This window comes from Neovison vison, chromosome 12 (genome assembly GCF_020171115.1).
Source record: "Neovison vison isolate M4711 chromosome 12, ASM_NN_V1, whole genome shotgun sequence".
In the NCBI taxonomy this organism is placed as follows: domain Eukaryota; kingdom Metazoa; phylum Chordata; class Mammalia; order Carnivora; family Mustelidae; genus Neogale; species Neogale vison.
The window spans coordinates 79,059,013-79,078,956 of record NC_058102.1 but is presented as its reverse complement, the minus strand read 5'-3'; the positions used below and the strand labels follow the sequence as shown (position 1 = coordinate 79,078,956).

General features: G+C 38.7%; 1 protein-coding gene across 9 annotated transcripts in view; it reads left to right on the top strand.

Annotated features, from left to right (window-relative positions):
• Positions 1-849: 849 nt before the first annotated feature.
• YAF2 (YY1 associated factor 2) overlaps positions 850-19,944 on the top strand; it is a 78,395-nt gene continuing 59,300 nt past the window's right edge. For 6 of the 9 annotated variants that reach the window (XR_006381422.1, XR_006381421.1, XR_006381426.1 and 3 more), the window contains exons 1-3: positions 850-1,009; positions 1,436-1,561; positions 3,314-3,692. Coding sequence is in view for 3 of the 9 variants with exons in the window: in XM_044229236.1 (XP_044085171.1) it covers positions 984-1,009; positions 1,436-1,561; positions 3,314-3,515 (354 nt within the window). In the remaining 6 variants the exon portion in view is untranslated. Of the gene's footprint in view, positions 1,010-1,435; positions 1,562-3,313; positions 3,698-19,944 lie in introns of those variants that run through there. The other 3 variants (XM_044229235.1, XM_044229237.1, XM_044229236.1) reach the window with 2 other exon arrangements.

Below are 19,944 nucleotides of genomic sequence, written 5' to 3'. Positions count from 1 at the left end.
GAAAGTTATTGCCAGAGTCTAGTATGAGATGAGGCATCTGGTACGTTGAGGTAATAAGACTTGGGAGATAGGTGTTCTTTTCTTAGTCAACATATAGCATTCAGGGAATATGTAAACTCGTTTTGTTTTTTGTTTTTTTTTTAAAAAGGGGGGTCTTATGAGTTTTTGTGTGTGTGTGTTTTTTAAGCAGCACTATAGAGTACTTTGTGGGGGGGGGCAAAAGAGTGCATTTGGAATTAAAACCAAGGTTAAATTCCTGGCTTTGCCATCTTCTAGTTATATAATGCAGAAGTTACCTAACCTCTTGAGTCTCGGTTTCGTTTCCTCTAAAATAAGGGCGACAATATCTTCTCGGTAGGGATTTGCGTATAAAATCAGTATTTTAAGGCACCTAGCAATGGCGCTCAATATTGGTTCCCGCCTTCCCCCAGGTATCCCTCGGGCTCAGTCTGCGTAGCCAAGGACCCCCGACCCCCGAGGCCGGGAAAGCGGTTCTACCTGGAGACCGCGGCCGGGCACTCCTCCCGAGCCCGGCTGACCTCCGATCGCCGGCCCCACCTGGAAGCACACTTCCCGCGGGATGACTGAGCATCCTCCGCCAGAGGGGCGCGGGAGCGGATGGCCACTCCCGCCAGCCCGGGAGGCGGTGGGGAAGCGCGGAGAACCGGGCGGAGAGGCTGCAGCGGCCACCCCCACACCGTCCGCCCGCGAAGTCGCCGCGGGTGCTGGGCCGCGCTGGCCGCGTTTGAAGTCTCCGGCGCCGCCGCTGGTTGGCCGGCGCGGGTCACGTGCGCCCAGGCAGGAGTTTCCCCGACAGCTGGAGGCTGCGTGGGATCCGGCGGCGGCTCCGGAGCTCGGCGGTGCGGCCTTCCCCGCCCCCTCCTCCCTCCTCCCCCGCCCGCTTCCGCCGGGCTTATTATCCTCCTTATTGACAAACAGTGCGGCCGCGGCGGCGACTCTCGGCGTGCGTTTGTAGCCAAGCCATGGGAGACAAGAAGAGCCCGACCAGGTAACAGCGCCCGGGCCCCCGGGCCCGGACTGTGCAGGCGGCGAGGCCCTCGCGCCGAGCTTCGGGCGGCCGTCTCGCTTGCCGCCCGGGCAGCGGGGCCAGAACGGGGGCGGCGCCGGCGCCGCTGCTGCGCTAGCGCTGCCGCGTGAGGAGCCGGCGCCGGCCTCCCCACAATGGAGCCGCGATGGCGGCGGCCGGAGCGGCAGCCCCGGGTGTCAGAGCGTCGGCGATTGCGGCCGCGCCCGCGCCCTCCCCTTTCCTGACTTCCCTCCCACTCCGAGCCTGAGCGCGGTGCGCCGGGGGCCCGCGGGGCGGGGGTCGCGGAATTGGGGCGGGGGGCGGGGCGGGGGCGGCCGCAGGGCCCGGGCGCCGGGCGCGGCCTGCTGGTGACCCCGCGCCGCGTCGTGTCCGGGTTGTGTCCTGCAGGCCGAAGCGGCAGCCGAAGCCGTCCTCGGATGAGGGTTACTGGGACTGTAGCGTCTGCACCTTCCGGAACAGCGCCGAGGCCTTCAAGTGCATGATGTGCGATGTGCGGAAGGGCACCTCCACCCGGTGAGTCCCGGGCCTGCCCCGCGCGCCGCCGGCCGCCCGGGTCGCGGCGCCGAGGACGCCCCTGCGGCTGCCGCCCCCTCGCGTGACACTCGCAGACCCGGCGGGAGGAGGCGAGACCGAGGTGGTGGCCGCGATAGGAACTGGGTCGGATTGATCGCGACCCGGGCGGTGGTTTGCGGTGAGGGGTCATTGAAGAGGCCGTAACGTTATTTGTTGCCAAGAGAGAATAAATTATTTAAGAGAGGCATTAGCTACTGCGATTTAATACGTACTGCTGGGTATAATGCCCCCCCCCCCCCCATTCCGGGTATAATAATGTGGGCTGCATTGTTGTGTTAGTGTGTAGGAATCAAAGAAAAACCATGAAATCCTCTGTGGAAGCAGAAGATGTAATTTAATTTCGTTCTTCAAAAAAAAAAAGTATCTGATTATAGAATATACAGTAGGTTCAGCTTCCTTTTTTAAAATATAGACGTCTGGAAGGGTCAGATCAGGATTTTGGTTAGTATTTTTATTCTTGTTTTCTAAGATTTTATAAGTAGTTGGAGGTGAGCCCAGTCACAGGGACACATTTTCACTGAAAGTATCTGAATATTTTTAGTTTGATTAAATGGCAATCTATTAGACTATACAAATGAGATGAAATGATCTCTGCCTATTTTCAGTATTTTATTGTAGGCTTATGTTATAATAGCTCAGTCTTTTTTAAAAACCACTTAAGTGAACTAAGTGGATAAAGAAAATCATACCGGAAATTCAAAGTCTGACATTCTTGATCTGCCAACACTTGGTTACAGAGTTCCTTTGCCTTTATAGGAAAGTAGCCTTTAATTTGTTATAATCATGTGATTTATAGCTTAATACATATTTGGGGGGGGAGTTTAAGTTTTATTTTTAAAATTTATTCAGTTTATTTAAAACAAAAACAAACCAGTTCATCCATTTCTGCCCTCCCACCTCCAATCTGATATGAAAGTCATATGTATAGCCTAATATTTAGATATAATGTATTTTGATATTAGAAAGTCTGTTAGAAACTATGCTCTCACAGGAGTGTACCTATTCTGATGTGATATACTGTTGCTTTTAAAAAAGGGCTACTCAATATTGACATGAGATTTATATATTCCATAGAAGTTAGATTTCTAAAAATGAGATATCCAGATTTTTAAACACCATTTACAACAATTTATTAAAATTTTAAAATGTAGAGACAAGTGACTGGCAATAATTTAAATTTTAAGATCTGTTTAGTTAAGCTAACTGCTTTTGACATACCTTTTTGTGGATCATAATATGCCTTTTTTACATTCATTTTTGTTTACTTTGGATAAAATGTATTGAGCATTTTTCATGATATCCTTTAAGAAGCAGAATTTAAGACATCTTCTAAATCCAAGGGAATATAATAGACCATTCTAAAAAGAAAGAAAAGCACTTATTTGCTGAAGTGAGTGTGGCAACTATTTTTGGACCCGTGATTTAAGTGTTTTGAAAAGTGGAGTATATCTTTATATAAGGTTGGATTTGGTTGAGAATATGTTTGTATATCTGTGTTAGTACTTTGTACTTCTTAAAACACTCCAACAATTTTTAGAAAATGGTTTTTGGAGGCAGGAACTTTAAAGTGGAGATAATTATTACATCTTAATCTCTGGTACGATGTTGTTGCTTTTTGTTGTTCCCTCTCTATTTTCTTGTAGCCATTAGAAAAAATACTGAAACTAGAAGAGCCTATATGTTTATTTGCAGGGACAGCAAGGAAGGGGGGAAGCTGTTGTCCTACTCCACAGCCAGTCTTGGGGTTAGAGGAACCCTAAGAAATAGAGTAGGTGGTGGCAGCTCAGAAGAGAAGAAACAGGCCGAATACCTGGCACCTGGAAGAAGAAGGAATAGAGTGCACAGGGGAGTTGGCCCAGGACAGAGAAGTGGGCCTAGTTTAAAAGAGGCTTGAGGCCCACATTGGGGCCCCTGATATTTTTTTACCAGTACATCTGAGCTCTTGTAGATCCAATTTTTAGTGGTGGAAACATTACTTGAGGAGGACTCAGAGAAGCATTGTCATTTGGATTGAAACTGAAGAGGCTCTGGGCAACTCACCAGAAGTCTAAGGGACACTCTGTTCCTAAAAGTAAGTGTTCTACAGTACGACCCTCTTAGCTTCTTCCTTCTTCTCTCTGAATTGTCTCTTCTCTTTTCATTTTTGGCCCTAAGTTAAACCTAAGAGCTCTAATTTCTGTGTTATCTGTTATTTTCCTGCCACTGTTTCTGCAATTCAGAGTGGAATCCATGTTTGGATAGAATATGGGAACAAGGCATTGTTAATAGGACAGATTGACTTCACCACAAAATATTTCCCTCTCTGGTAATGTTAGAAAAACAGGATTACAGAACACTAGTGAGAAGCAAAAGTTTTAGGAGCTGGAAGAAATAATTCTATACTACTGACATGTTAATTAGCAGTTAGGGTAATTTCATGTGTAAGGTTGGTGATTCTCAAAGCAGGGCCTGGATAGCGGCTGAGCAGGAGATGTAGTTTGCTAATGACTTGTTTGTGTGACTGACCTAAGGGACTTGAATTGCTTGAGTCACACTGACGTTTGAACTGATTTTTGTCTGGAAGTCACCACATGTGAGGCCAAGTCTCAGGCATTCCAGACATTTGAAAAGTCTTTTTAAATCTCCAGAGAAGATGGAGCCCATGATTTCCTTCCAAAGTCTACTGACAGTTTTGTCTTTAAGGAATATTGAGTTCAAATCCTTTGTATTCCAACAGAAGACACCCCCCCCTTTTTTTTGGCTATATCCTTGGTAGGTCACGATTTTCTGCAGAATAATTATGCAATGAAATGAGGTCATATTCATAGTAGCATTTTAAAATAAAACATGATTTGAAGTAGCTTCAGTTTCTAAATTGATCAGTTATATTCTTTAAATTAATGCCATTTCTATGATTAAATTTCAGTTTGTGCTTGCTGGCCTTAAGTAGTTTAAATTTGATTAATCTCTTTTTTTATCCAGAATCTAAATAACTAGATAGTTCAAGTACCTGAAGTTTTCTACTTTGTGCTCTTTTGAGGGAAGCAATGATAAATGTCATACTGACAGGAAACATTTAAAAAAGAAAAAGCTACGGTGACAAATTACTATCAAAGGTACTATACAGCCTCCTTCATCTTTTTATCTCAAGTTTTTATATAGAAAGAAATGTCTCACATATAAACCTCAGAAATGTTAGGAAATTAAGAACCATTCTAAATCATCAGAGAAAATTTACTATAGTGTGAATAAGGGTAGTATAATCAATGTATAATGATTAAGTTAAAATGGTGTCTTAACTGCCACTTCTTATAGGTATGGAAATTACAGGTGGCAGATAATTTAAAAATGAGAATGATGAAGCAATTTTTTAAAAATTTGAAATGTGATCTCAATGAGAACATATAAAACACCTAGTCTATAGTGGGCTTTTCAGGTGTAATTTAAAGTATAATAGGTAATGTTTATTTTCTCCAGTTAAGTTGCAACAGTTCCCTTAGGTTTTTTAGAGCTGTTGTTTTAGAGAACAATGAAAAAGATTTCACATGGAAGAAAGAGCACTAGTTTTACTAGATGTCTGGCCACCTGTGTTCTTAACCATTTCAGCTACTTAACGTTCAGCAGTGTTCACTGAACATCTTAGTTTATATAAGGGTTGAGCTAGGTATTGGACATACAATGGTGAGCAAATAGATGTTTCTTTGTTTCCTTTGTAAAATTTTATGATTTTTCAGAAATACCTTGAATAGTATCAAAACCATACATGCAGTAGTATTAGTAAATCTTCATGTATACGTCAAAGAGATTGAGATTTTCTCATTTTAAAAAAGTAGTATTTGGACACCTGGGTGGCTCAGTCTGCTGGGCATCTGCCTTTTGCTCAGGTCGTGATTCCAGGGTCCTGGGATTGAGCCCCACATCAGGCTGCCTGCTTGTGTGCGGGTGCACACATGGGTAAATAAAATCTTTAAAAAATACGTTAAAAATTTTTTTAAATCGTGTTTGTAACGGAACACAGTAATATTTAGGATCTGACTGTTGGTATAAAGGTACCTTATTTCAGTTTCTGTAAAATGGAAGTAAATTGTTTAAGATTTACATTTTGAAGCAATCTAAAAAAAAACCCTCAACTATTTGATAAAAAGTCTTTTCAGTATTATTGTTATCATAGTTGCTTTTTGTCTTCTAATTTGAGGCTTCCTGCAGATTCTCCTACTCTTGATGTAGGGAGTGGGAGAAAAAATCGAGGGCCATCTAGGTCAGTTTGTTTTTCAGAATGCAGAGTTCCCCAATCTCCCTTATCTGTCTGAGGAGACTTTCCAGCTACTACACAGCTGTTGTTTAGAGATTCTTTATTCTAGGCGCTTGGTTGGTTGGTTTTCCTCTTTCTATCTTGGGTTAGAGTAATCACAGGAATTAATTTTTTTTTTTTTAAAGATTTTATTACTTTACAGTGAGAGAGGCAACAAAAGCAGAGGGAATGGAAGAGGGAGAAGCAGGCTTCCAGCTGAGCAGGGAGCCAGATGCGGGACTTGATCCCAGGCCCTGAGATCATGACCTGAGCTTAACGCTGACCCATCCAGGCGCCCAGGAATTCATTATTTACAGAGAAATTCCTAAAGTGATTAGCAGTTGGATTAATGGTTTTCAAAAAGTGTGATCTGAGGAACCCTGGGGATCCCTGAGACCCATTTAAGGGAGTCTGTAAGGTCTAAACTGTTTTCATAATCATGTTAAAATGTTACTTGCCTTTTTTCCTGTGTCAACATTGCAGTGGTGGTACAAAGGCAAGGGTGGGTAAAACTGCTGGGCCCTTAGCATGAATGAAAGCAGTGGTAACAAATCGCTATCTTATTTATCATTATCTTCACCACTATGCATGTGAAGTAAAAATAACACTAGTTTCACTTAAGAATGTACTCTGTTGATGAAGCAGTAAAAGTTACTAATTTTAGGAAGTTTCATGTCTTTTTTAATATGTTTGATGAACTGGGAAGTTACAAGTAAAGTACTTCTGTTGCATACCAGAGTATAGTGGTTGATTCAAGGGAAAGCATTTGTGTACTTGTTTGAGAATTAGCTGCTTTTTTCACAGAACATCATTTTTACTTGAAAGAATGCCTGGCAAACTATGGCTATTCAGACTCAGGTACATAGCCCATATTTTCCTGAAAATGAACATAGTGAATCTGTCATGTCGAGGAAAACAATAGATAGTATTTGTTTCCGATGATAAAAATTGAACTTTCAAGTGAAAACTAGAGTTTTTGAAAATGTGTAACTGTGATAGTTCCTAGTATTTTAAAGATGAAATAGGTGGTGATACCAATGAACGTAATATGATAATTTATCATGAAATTTGTTGAAATTTGGAAGATTTGCATAACTCCGTGAACCAGTATTTTCTAATAATGTGTGATGTTACAAAACCATGCTAGATAATCCTTTTAAAGTACAAAATAACGAATAGATTTTAAGGGACTACCATGAAAAGTTCATTGTTGTGGTTTCACATGTCACATTGCAATTAACCTTTGAGAAATAACTACTTGTGTGTTTTCAGAAAAAGGCTATTAAAATACTCCTCCCTATTCAACTACCTACTTGTAGGAGTCCACATTTCCCACATATTCTTGAACTGAACCAACCTACTACAACAAATTGAATGCAGAAGTAGATATGACATTCCAGATGTCTTCTGTTAAGCCAGATATTAGAGGTTTGCAAAAGTATGCAAGTACTACTCTTCACACAGAATTACTTTTGTTTTGGAAAATACAGGTTTTTAAAATAAAAATATTTATATTAAAATGTGTTTTTTATTTTTTAATGAACTACTATATATTAAAATTTTAGTTTTTATTTCTAATATAGTAATTTATTTCTTGCTAGATAAGGCTTACATAAACAAAAGCTTTTTTAACTTTGAGAGTGTACAGACAGCCTGAGACCAAAAAGTTTACGAACTGCTGGTGTAGGGCTTGCTAGCTTAGGTTTCTACAATCCAACAGATTTTTTTCAGCAGAGATTCTTTTCCTTTCATTTATCCTTTGTTGAGTAAGATCTCCCTGATAACCTAGTGACCTACATGTTAAACTCAGTGGCCTATCTCACTCTTCTTTCCATGTCACCTCCATAGTATTTGATGTTGGTAGCCCTTTTTTTTTTTAATTGAAATTCTCCCTTTTTGATGTCTCTAACACAACTTATTCCTAGTTTTCCTTGTATATCTCTGAAATCAATTTCTACACACTGAAAGCTGACTTCTTCTTTATATACTTCACTTTGTACGTGGCATAAACTTTCTGGAATCTAAGCCAGAAACTATCATTGTCTCAACTTTGATTCTAACTTATCATCTCCCATGCCCTGTCTTTGGATTGTCTCTCATATCTGTCCTTTTTCTAGTTTATGTTGCTGTAGTTTAGAAGCCTATGTCATTTCTCTCATGAATTATGACAAATTGGTCGCTTCTCCACAATGCTGCTAACATTATCTTCAGTATGTTTTTTGAAACTATGTGACTATGCAGGTCCTTTATTAAAAAAAAAAAAAAAAAAAAAAAAGTGAGAGACATCTCTCCAGTGAATAAAGATCTCTTCATTAACTAAAGGTTGAGATCCTGAGTGTGGTATTCAAAGCTATATTATTTATCTCTGAACTGCCTTCCTACCTTTGTTTCCTGCTGCAAATCCCAACCAATCTAATGCTGCATCAGCACTGAAGTGTTTTCATCAAATGGCCCTTCTGAAATCCTTTTGGGTTATAGCCTCCCCACCCCAACTCTTTTATTGATTCAGTCTATGTAAATGTATATGTAATTATTCCTAGAGAATCACCATGTTGTAGTAGTATCATCTAGATGTTTATCTGCCTTTCTGGGCAGTCTTACCCTCTTTGGTATCCCCAGAAGCTAGAAAAGTAGTAGGAATATTATAGGCACTTAAACTTTTTCAGCCAACGTTCCTTTAAATTTTACTCTTGCTATTTGACACCTAGCATTGCTTTTCTAATAACTTTTTTTTTAAGTTTATTTATTTATTTTGAGTAATCTCTATACCCAGGGTGGGGCTTGAACTCAGGACCCTGGGATCAAGAGTTACACCTTCTTCTGACTAAGCCACGCAGGCACCCCCCAATAAATTTTAGGACTGTGTAAATGTTATCAGACTATTTTGTTTGTAATTTGTGGGTATATATTTTAGCATTACTTTTTAAAAATATTTCACATTTTTGTCTTGTATTTTGTTGCTATTATTTCATTCAAAGCAAGTGTTTACAGTAGACTAGTAACTGAGATGAGTGGCCCTGAATCTTCATATCTTTTGTCTTTAAACATGGAAATAGTATTTTTATAACATAATAATGTTATAATACAATATGTGGTTATTTTGAAGAATTAACATAAAGAACTATTGCATCTCTTTTATGTACTTTTTCTGTTATTATATTTGTTCTTGTCCTATACTTAAAAAACATGTATGTGTGCAAGTAAAAAAATAATAATTTGCATCTCAATTCTGAAACATTTTTAACTTTACCATTTTTAATTTAACATATAACAATATATTAGTCTCATATTTCAAGGATGATAATGTACATGAATACTTTAGCATTTTTATGGTATAACTTTAGAAAGTTGCTTATTATTCTAACCTCACAACACTTATATAGGTCTTGTTTAGATTTTTGAAATTTGCGTAGCATGGCTAAAAATGGGAAGTATTTCTTGACTGAAGTAAAGTACTAAAGTCATGAAAGAGTACACTATATTATGAAATATATTTTATTCCTTGAATAAACTTTAGATTTTCTGCTGGGTGATTTTAATAGTTAGATAGTTGATATTGAGGGCTTGTCCAAACTAGAATATGCCAAACAGATTTGTGATATTTGAGATTGTTTAATTGAAAAATAGTTTAGAATTCAGATTTTGCATTTGTTTGAATTTACAGTTTTAAGTTAACAAACAAATTAAATTTAATTATAATTAAAATGGAACCAATTTTTACTTTTTATGATTGAGATAATCTTTTACCTATGAACTTGTTACTTTTAAAGATGAATCAATTATATAAAATAGCAGACACCTATACAACTGTAGAAATTAGGCAGACATTAAAGAAATAATGGAATTTTCCCTCATCTTGTGCTTCTTTACTATTTCTAGTTGTCCAGAGTCAGACTAACAGGATTACTTGCTGATATTTTTTACAGTTCTGTTACTGTTTTGCCTACCGAGGTAACTGCTTATTCTTCAAAATGTAGTTTATGTCTCTGTTCTCTTTGACCCAACCAAAACATGCCTTCCTTAGTCTTTTGTGGAAAGGATACATTATATGTACCTCTGATTGTGATTTTCATCAAGCTTTAGCATTTCTTTATAAATTTAGGCTTGATTTTTGTCTTTCTCATGAGGCTGAATATTCTAAGAGGACGAATTATCCAGAGAGGAGGGTGCCTCTTTGGTTAAAGTTGTGAGAGTAGCCATATTCTCATTTTAGAATCTGAATAGTACCTCAGTTTGTGATGCTTATCGTCATATCATTTAGCATATTAGAGTTGTGCTACATGTATGCATTTACTCTCTTGATGAGTTTAAGGGAGCTATGAGCTTTTCGTTACCTTTTTCAAAGATACTTGACAAAGTACCTGGGAAATAATAGGTGTTCAGGAAAAGTTTGTTTAAAGAGGAGTATACATACTAGAAAGGAAAAATTGTAACTTTTTTAAATATATAAACTTTGAAGAAGTAATTCTTATACAGGTTGTGTAAGTCATTTGGAAAAAGAACTCTCTTGTATACATGTGTGAATTATCAGAAGTAAATGGTCATGAACAAAATTCTAGAATTCTTCCCAAGCCTCATGAAAACATACCATATGCCAGGAATTATGCTAGGACTGTAGAATCGTGGATGAGACCCAGTTCCATACTCAAGAGAGTTTGGATTCTAGGAAAAATAGATAAATGGTATTTGGTAATGAGTAAAAAGAAAAAGGAATTTAGAATTAATTTTCCAACATAGTCCTAGTTTTTGGAGAAGTCCTGTGCTCAAGTTAAGAAGGAAATCAGTTGATGGGCGCCTGGGTGGCTCAGTGGGTTAAGCCGCTGCCTTCGGCTCAGATCATGATCTCAGGGTCCTGGGATCGAGGCCCGCATCGGGCTCTCTGCTCAGCAGGGAGCCTGCTTCCTCCTCTCTCTCTGCCTGCCTCTCTGCCTGCTTGTGATCTCGCTCTGTCAAATAAATAAATAAAATCTTTAAAAAAAAAAAAAAAAAAGAAGGAAATCAGTTGAGGCGCCTGGGTGGCTCAGTGGGTTAAAGCCTCTGCCTTTGGCTCGGGTCATGATCTCGGGGTCCTGGGATCAAGCCCCGCGTTGGGCTCTCAGCTCAGCGGGGAGCCTGCTTCCTCCTCTCTCTCTGCCTGCCTCTCTGCCTACTTGTGATCTCTGTCTGTCAAATAAATAAATAAATAAAATCTTCAAAAAAAATAAAAAAGAAGGAAATCAGTTATTGCTGTAGTCATTATGAGTCAAGCCCTTTTGGTTAAGTGTGTTTTAACATCATGGCCAATTTCCAGTTTGATCAGTTAGCTTTCTCTTAAGAAATTTAAGCCAAATGAAACTGCCATGTCACTATTAGGTAAAACCCTCTTTTTTCTTCCTGTATAGGTTTATGTGTATATAAATATGAATATTTTTAAAAGGAACTGCTGTTTTTAAGGTGATAATTGTCATATAATTGAAGTAAGATTTCAGAGAACTAAAATTATTTGCCTGTAACAAATTTATGTAGGATGGTATAGATTGTTGTATGTATAGATATTGAATAGTTAATAATCCCAGAAACCATCTTTTTTGAGAATAGAATAATTTTATAATGGAACTGAATTTAACATCTTTCTCAGCTATCTTACTGATTATATTTATGGCAGTGATTTTCAGTGTGCTACTCAGTTGTTTTGTTTTGTTTTAAACCATTGTTGAGAAAATGAAATGAGTTAATTTCTGAAAAGCCTTCATTAGAGTGGCTCACTAAATGGTAGCCATTACTATTAAGGTATATATTTGAAAGAATATTTACAATGTATTGCTGTAAAATTAATTTTGTTATTGGTGGTTTCTGGAGGGTAGGAATTCAGTAAAAGCAGTATCTTTAAATTATTTATTCAGGTGGTGATTTTCTGTGTTCAGAATGTTTTCCTATATATCCTTCCATTTGCTGATCAGATCACCTTATGTGGAGGAGAGGAAGATGGTCATCAAATCACAAATTGTGTTAGAGCCTAGAGTGAAATGAAGATTGACTACTAGTTGATCTTTTTAATCCTTTTGTCTTTCATAAAGAGATGTATAAAACTCTATTTGAGTGAAAGACTTCATTGCTTGTTATTTTCTTTAAGATATTAGAGGACCAGCATATTTTGGTAGAAAGATTAGCATTTTTTTGTTCTTTTTTTTTAAATTTTTATAAACATACAATATATTTTTATCCCCAGGGGTACAGGTCTGTGAATTGCCAGGTTTACACACTTCACAGCACTCACCATAGCACATACCTTCCCCAATGTCCATAACCCCACCCCTTCTCCCAACCCCTTTCCCCCCAGCAACCCTCAGTTTGTTTTGTGAGATTAAGAGTCACTTATGGTTTGTCTCCCTCCCAATCCCATCTTGTTTCATTTATTCTTCTCCTATCCCCTTAACCCCCCATGTTGCATCTCCACTTCCTCATATCAGGGAGATCATATGATAGTTGTCTTTCTCCGATTGACTTATTTCGCTAAGCATGATACCCTCTAGTTCCATCCACGTCATCGCAAATGGCAAGATTTCATATCTTTTGATGGCTGCATAGTATTCCATTGTGTATATATACCATGGAAAGATTAGCATTTTGTAGAGTATTAAGTTTTCATTCAAGATTTAATGAAACAGGTTTTTTTTAAAAATACACATTTTCATTTTCCTTAAATAATCATCTTTCATAGCTTGAAATTTTAGTGGTATTGCAAATACGTAAAGTATGTCCTTGTGATTTTAAAAATTATTTAAAGAGTATTTACTGAATACTGACCATGTTTTGTTTATTGGCTTTCATGGTTGTTAAAATCTCTGACTTTTGTTACATGATCTATGATAATATCTAGAAGTTTCAGTAGGCACTCCATTTTGCAATATTGTTAATTATGGGAAATTACAGAATTACTGAGAATTTTAGAGCTGGAAGAAACCTTTCAAGAGATTCCATGGTGTTTAGTCATTTCCTGAGACAGGCTAATTTTTATAACTTGAAACCTTAGTAGTAGAGGGAGAAGATTGTCTTCAGAGGAAAGATCTTGAGGGGTTTGGGGTAAAAATGTTGGTATTAAAACTTTGAAATAGGTTGAGGCCACCATTGTTTACAGATCCTTCCTGATTGGAATTTTGAGCTCAGTTTAGAAGATTTCTTGTTGCTATACTGAGAACTGCCAGGTAAAGCATAGCAATTTGCTGGGTGAGGTCTTTTCTGTTTGTTCAAACTCATGGCTCTAGCCCAGTATCCTCTTGGCAGGTAAGAAAACAGGCCTGGAAAGATTGTAACTGTTTAAAAGTCAATAGCTTGTTAATGTCAGATTCAGATATTTGGATTTCTAGTCGTTTTTAATCACCTTGCTGTGGTAACATTTAAATTTGTTGGCAAGTAACTTCTTAAGGATTTCTTCTTATGGATTTCATATAACTAGATCTAGTGCTGTATGTCTTGATAATTTCTAACATTAATCCTACTTCTTATAACACATATAAGAATTTATATTAAAACTGGACTAGTGGTATAGGAAATGAAGAACAAAATGACAGCCCCCAAAATAATGAGTATTTTTGAAGTGCAGATGTTAACAAACTTCATTTTGGTGTTTTTTATAGTAACACTTTTTGTGCAGTGTATCCTGACTTCTTTGATATCATAGTATTACTTAGAAGAAAAATCCCTATGAATGTAATTTCCATCTTTTATGGCGACAAATTAAAAGTCATTAATAGTATAATTAATAACCAATTTGACTACATGTATGTATATGAATGTATGTGAATAATAAAAAGTTTGTGCAGTTCACTGGCAATTTTTATTTTTATTTTTTAAAGATTTATTTATTTATTTATTTGACAGAGAGACAGAGAGAGAGAGAGAGAGAAAGAGAGAGAGATCACAAGTAGGCAGAGAGGCAGGCAGAGAGTGAGGAAGGGAAACAGGCTCCCTGCTGAGCAGAGAGTCCGATGTGGGACTCGATCCCAGGACCCTGAGATCATGACCTGAGCCAAAGGCAGCGGCTTAACCCACTGAGCCACCCAGGCGCCCCTCACTGGCAATTTTTAGACATGAGTTAAAGCACTTCATTTTTACATGTTTTGTAGTCTAATCAGGGTTCTTCACACTGTCATACTTCATAGGTTGCACTAGGGACGATCAACCTATAACAGCAGCAGGTAGCTTATATTCGATGCCAGCAAGGTGATTGCTCAAAAAGTAGAGCTCTAGGCACATTTGCAGAGAAGGCAAAATTGTTTTGGTCTTCTATCATCTTTTTTCCATCCTTTTTTGCTATTTATTTTTGGTCTCCCCAGTGCCCAAAGTCTCCTCACTAATATTCATTTCTAGGTTGCCTTTTTTTTTTTTCCTAGCTTGCTTGCATTCTGAGCGGTTCTGATTCCTTTATTTTCTTCACTCTACCAACAGCTTTTCCTTTACTAGAAAATCTTTTTGTTTTATCTGTTCTGTAAATCTGAATAAAGTAATTGTTTCAAGTGTAACTATAAAGAACCTGAGTATGGGGGATAGTTATTTTTTTCTTAAGGTAGTAACTCTCATTCTGATGATAAAAGTATTACTTGTTCATTGAAGATACTGAAGAAATTGAAGAGGGGTGCCTGGGTAGCTCAGTCACTAAGCGCCTTCCTTCAGCTCAAGTCGTGATCCCAGGGTTCTGGGATCTGGCCCCGCCTTGGGCTCTCTGCTCTATGGCAAGCCTGTTCTCCCTCTCCCACTCCCCCTGCTTGTGTTCCCTCTCTAGTTGTCTCTCTGAATAAATAAATAAAATCTTAAAAAAAAAAAAAAAAAAGAAATAGAAGGAAAATAGGAATGCCTGTCATCTCTCCAGCCAGAGATAGCTACTTCTAAAATGTGTTTCCTTTCTTTAAACGTGGATATTAGTGTTTGTTTATTTATATTAAGTTTAGTGAACATACAGTATATTATTAGGTTCAGGGTAAAGTTGGTGATTCATCAGTTGCATGTAACATGCATTGCTTGTTACATTAAGTGCCCTCCTTAATGCCAATCACCTAATTACCCCTCCTCCTCCATCCACTTCCCCTCTAGCAACCCACAGTTTTTTCTCTAGAGTTAAGAGTCTCTTATGGTATGTGGTATGGTGAGTGCTGTGAATTGTGTAAGACTGATGAATCATATACCTGTAGCCCTGCAACAAATGATACATTATATGTTAATTTAAAAAAATTTTTTTAAAAAAGATTTATTTATTTATTTGACAGACAGAGATCACAAGTAGGCAGAGAGGCAGGCAGAGAGAGAGGAGGAAGCAGGCTCACTGCTGAGCAGAGAGCCCAATGCGGGCCTTGATCCCAGGACCCTGAGGTCATGACCTGAGCCGAAGGCAGAGGCTTTAACCCACTGAGCCAGCCAGGCGCCCCCAAAAATTTTTTTTAAAAAAGTCTCTTTTGGTTTGCCTCCCTGTCTGGGTTTAGTTTATTTATTTATTTAAAGATTTTACTTATTTATTTGACAGAGATCACAAGTAGGCATAGAGAGAGAGAGAGAGAGAGGAGGAAGCAGGCTCCCTGATGAGCAGAGAGCCCGATGCGGGACTCGATCCCAGGACCCTGAGATCATGACCTGAGCCGAAGGCAGAGGCTTAACCCACTGAGCCACCCAGGCACCCTCCCTGTCTGTTTTTATCTTAAGTTTATTTTTCCTTCCCTTCCTCTATGTTCATTTTTGTTTCTTAAATTCCATGGATATTAGCATTTAAAAGTGGAGGTTGAGGTGTCTTTCTTTAACATGGGAGAAAGGAGGAGACTTCTAAATCAGGGGAGTTCTCTGACTTCCCAAGATAGCTCTCACCTTGACTTGATTCTTTCTGCGCTTCAGTATGCTTCACAAACACCCATCCTAGGGAATACTTTTTGGGGAAAAAAAAAAAAGCCAAGATTTTGGAAAATACGGTGTATTCTATCTTTGGAGTTTAATAAATTAAAAGTTCTGAGAAGTCCTCCAGTAGAACTTGTTTTAGCTTAGTTCGTTGAGCAGTTCTCAATCGCACCTGACTGGTTTTGTTTGTTTGTTTGTTTGTTTTATTTCCTCTCTACTATAATACAGAACTTGTTGGGGCATACTGTTTTGTAGACCCTTGCTACCGAAGGGTGGCCAAATACCACTGGCATAGACATCACCTGGGAGCTTTTGGAAATGCAGAATCTCAGGGTGCCGGCTGGCTCAGTTTGAGGAGTGTGTGACTCTTGACCTCAGGGTTGTGAGTTCAAGTCCCACAATGGGTGTAGAGATTATTTAAATAAATAAAACCTTAAGAAAAAAATATAGAAGCTCAGGTCCCACCAAGGTAGAAGTTCAGGTCCCACCAAGGATTTATGCGTCAGAACCTACATTTCCGCAGGATCTCTAGATTATTCATTATGCACATTAAAATTTGAGAAGCACTGCTCTAGTTTTTTTCAGGATAAGCTAGTGAAGTGGGCAAGGCTTTGACATATTCATTACATTTGAACTGCATGTTCCAAAGGTCTTTACTCTTTTGGGGGTGCACATGTGTATAGGCATGTACCTGCATGTATGGGTGTTCATTTGTGTACAGGCAGGTAAGGATGGGTGTGTCTGTTTATGATGCCTCCTCTCTGGCCAACACTTCCCTCATGAACTCTTATGTTCAAAAGTGCCTTCTCTGTTAACACTTCCTCCTTCTTATCCCTGTTTCTGATATCCGTACACAGCCATACGTCGTTCACCCATACAGCTCATTCAGGCTGGACTTTGGGAAACCTGTGAGAGGGCAGGTATCAGGAAGTAAGTGAGTGGAGAAGATGTATTTGCCAGTTAGAATCAAGTAAGAGGTTTCTTGGGAGTGGAAGTGGGCTAGCCTTCCCTCAGGAGAGCTCAAAAGTATTTAATTGTGTTGATTGGAGCCCTAAAGTCTTATGAAATTATCTCACTGCTTGTCACTGGGAGCAAGCAAGTTGGGCTTCATGCTCCCACACTCCACTTCAGCCACATCATCTGTGCTTTTATACACTTTATTTATTGGGATTTCTTTTAATTTTTATTTTCGAAAGGTATTTTGCTATCAGAACATTTTTTCTTTAAAAAGTCACTGCCGTCTTCCATCCATTTAGTCTTCTACAACTAAATTCTTCTGTTCAGCACAGGCTGGGTTAATTGTAACTGGACTGCTTATCCTCACATTTCAAAGATGAGCTAAGAAGTTTAGTGTAGTGATGGGTGAATTTGAAACTTTCTCCCTTGAAAAGTCTTTTATTCCTCCCTCTTTCCAGATTTTATTTATTTATTTGGCAGAGAGAGTACAAGCAGGGAGTAGCAACAAGCAGAGGGAGAGGGAGAAGCAGGCTTCCTGCCTAGCAGGGAGCCTGATGCAGGGTTCCATCCCAGGACCCTGGGATCATGGTCCAAGCCAAAGGCAGATGCTTAACTGACTGAGCCATCCAGTTACCTCTTTTTAAATTTTTTATGTGTATTCAGCATAGTGGAAAGCAAAGCAAAAAAAAAGCAAAAACAAAAAACCACAAAAAAACCATATATATATATATATATATATTTTTTTTTTAATTTATTTCAGGGTTTCCTGCCATTAAGTACTATAGTGCTATAGTGGTGAAGACTTTGGACTCTGGAGCTTGATGGGTTGGGTTTAAATATTTGTCCTACCCACCACTTACTGCTTGTGTGACCTTGTGAAAGTTAATCAACTTTTTGAGCCTCAGTTATTATGTTTATACAGTGGACTTGATAATAGCACCTACCTCATAGAGTTGTGAAGATTAATTGAGATAATTCTTATAAAGTACTTAACAGAGTGCCTAGCATATAGTAAGTCTTCAATAAATGTTAGCTTAAACAATCAAATACATGAGTGGTGATATATAATTTACGTCTATAACAGTCCCCTTTGCCAAGCATGTGGGTTCAGGTATGCCTAACAAAACCAGAGCATAAAAACAAGTGTTTTCTACTAAAAGATAACATTTCCAGAAATTGCTTCAGGGAGAATTTCACCTACCTCTCCCCCTACCTCCCCCTCTTCTTGTTTCCTACCCTATTTGTGCCTGCAGGGGGTGTGTGTGTGTGTGTCCTAGTAACTTAGCGTGGCTTGACGCAGAAACATTGGGGCTTACCAGTAAAAGTTTTAACTTTAGGGGTGCCTGGGTGGTTCATTCGTTAAGGGTGTGCTTTCAGCTCAGGTCATGATCCCAGGGTCCTGGGATCCAGCAGTGCATGGGGTTCCCTGCTCAGCGGGAAGCCTTCTTCCTCTCCTACTCCCCCTGCTTGTGTTCCCTCTCTCGCTGTGTCTCTCTGTCAAATAAATAAATAAAACCTTTTAAAAAATAATAAGAAAATCAAAAGCACTTTAGTAGTACAATAGTGGTAAGCAGTGTCTATAGACTTAAGAATTGAACAGTTAAAAACAGCATTTTTTTAACATAGTTTGCCATAGTTAAAGAATAAGTCTGTTTCCAGGATTGAATTGTCAGAAAGCATGTTGATCGTCTTTTTAGGCCACTTTTATCTTCTGGTATATTATGCTGTTTCTTCTACCTTGCACTCTACAGTCCTTCACAGTTTCTTTCTTAACTTTTTTTTTAAGATTTTATTTATTTATTTGACAGACAGAGATCACAATTAGGCAGAGAGGCAGGCAGAGAGAGAGGTACGGAAACAGGCTCCCCGCTGAGCAGAGAGCCCGATGTGGGGCTCAATCCCAGGACCCTGAGATCATAACCTGAGCCAAAGGCAGTGGCTTAATCCACTGAGCTACCCAGGTGTCCCTAAGGCAGAAGCTTTAACCCACTGAGCTGCCCAGGTGCCCCTCTTTCTTAATTTTTATGAGTGCTCAGGTATCATCTCTCAAGAAACATTTCTTTATCTCTAGGCCAGAATGAATATCCTTTCAGTTACTCTCGAAGCATTCTATGCAAAAATGTGATGATTGTAATTACATAGTATATTGAAATCATTTTGTTTCTGTTTCTTTCTTCTTTCCAGGATTGTAATCTCTTGGAGAGCAGTATCATTTGTCCTGGAATCACATTTCAGCTTAAGTCTCCACCTTGCCATTTATAGCCCTATAACCATATGGCTTTATGGTGATGATTCAGTGTGATAAATGATATAAGGAACTTAGCATAGTTTTTAGTTAATAATAATGATAATAATTATAAGTTATATTAGTAAAAGTTCCCAGTGCCTGTCACTATGTCTTGCATAGGTATTGATAATGCTTGACTGCAGAGGCTCTTTATCATTTATCTGATTGCTGCTTTAAGCTGTTTTCCACTTCTTGTTTTCTAAGGAACATTTATATTATATCATTTATTTCAGGAGTCTGTGAGTTGGATAGAATATGTTTTATTATGCCCATTTTACTTGACAAAAGAACTTGTATTATTCAAAGTTATCTTCTTACTCAACTTTTTCAACAGTTTATAAAATGTTTTCTTTTGCCATCAGTATAATACATTGTTTAAACCACAACCAATAGCATTTTACTCTTATGTCATGCTTGCTTGTTTGTTGAATCTGAACTAGAGGCAGAGAAACCATTTAGTGGAAGCCATTACAATAGTCTACCCAAGAGATAGTAGTCCTGAACAAGGATAATGCCAGTGGGAGACAGAAATGCATAGATTCTAGATATATTTAGAAGAAAATTTATAGGATTTGTTGAGTGGCTGGATATGGTTCTGGGAGGTAGGAAGTTGGGTTGTATAGAGGGAAGAATCAAAGATGAATCCCAGGAGTCTGGCTCAGGTAAGCAGCTTTGTAAATGTGCTTTTCATTGACATAGGAAATAGAAGGATAGACAGTTTTGGGGAAAGATAGTATTTCACTTTTAGATTTGTTGAAGTTCAGGTATCTGAGGGAAATCTGAGAGGGAAGATCTGTGAGACAATTGGCCATGTGGGGCTTAAGTTTATGAAGGAAAATAGGGCTATAAATATATACTTGGTAGTCATCAGCATACATGATCAAGTTGAAGCTTTGGGAGTAGGCAAAACAGATCAAGGAGAGAGCAGACTGCATAGCATGAGAACTTGAG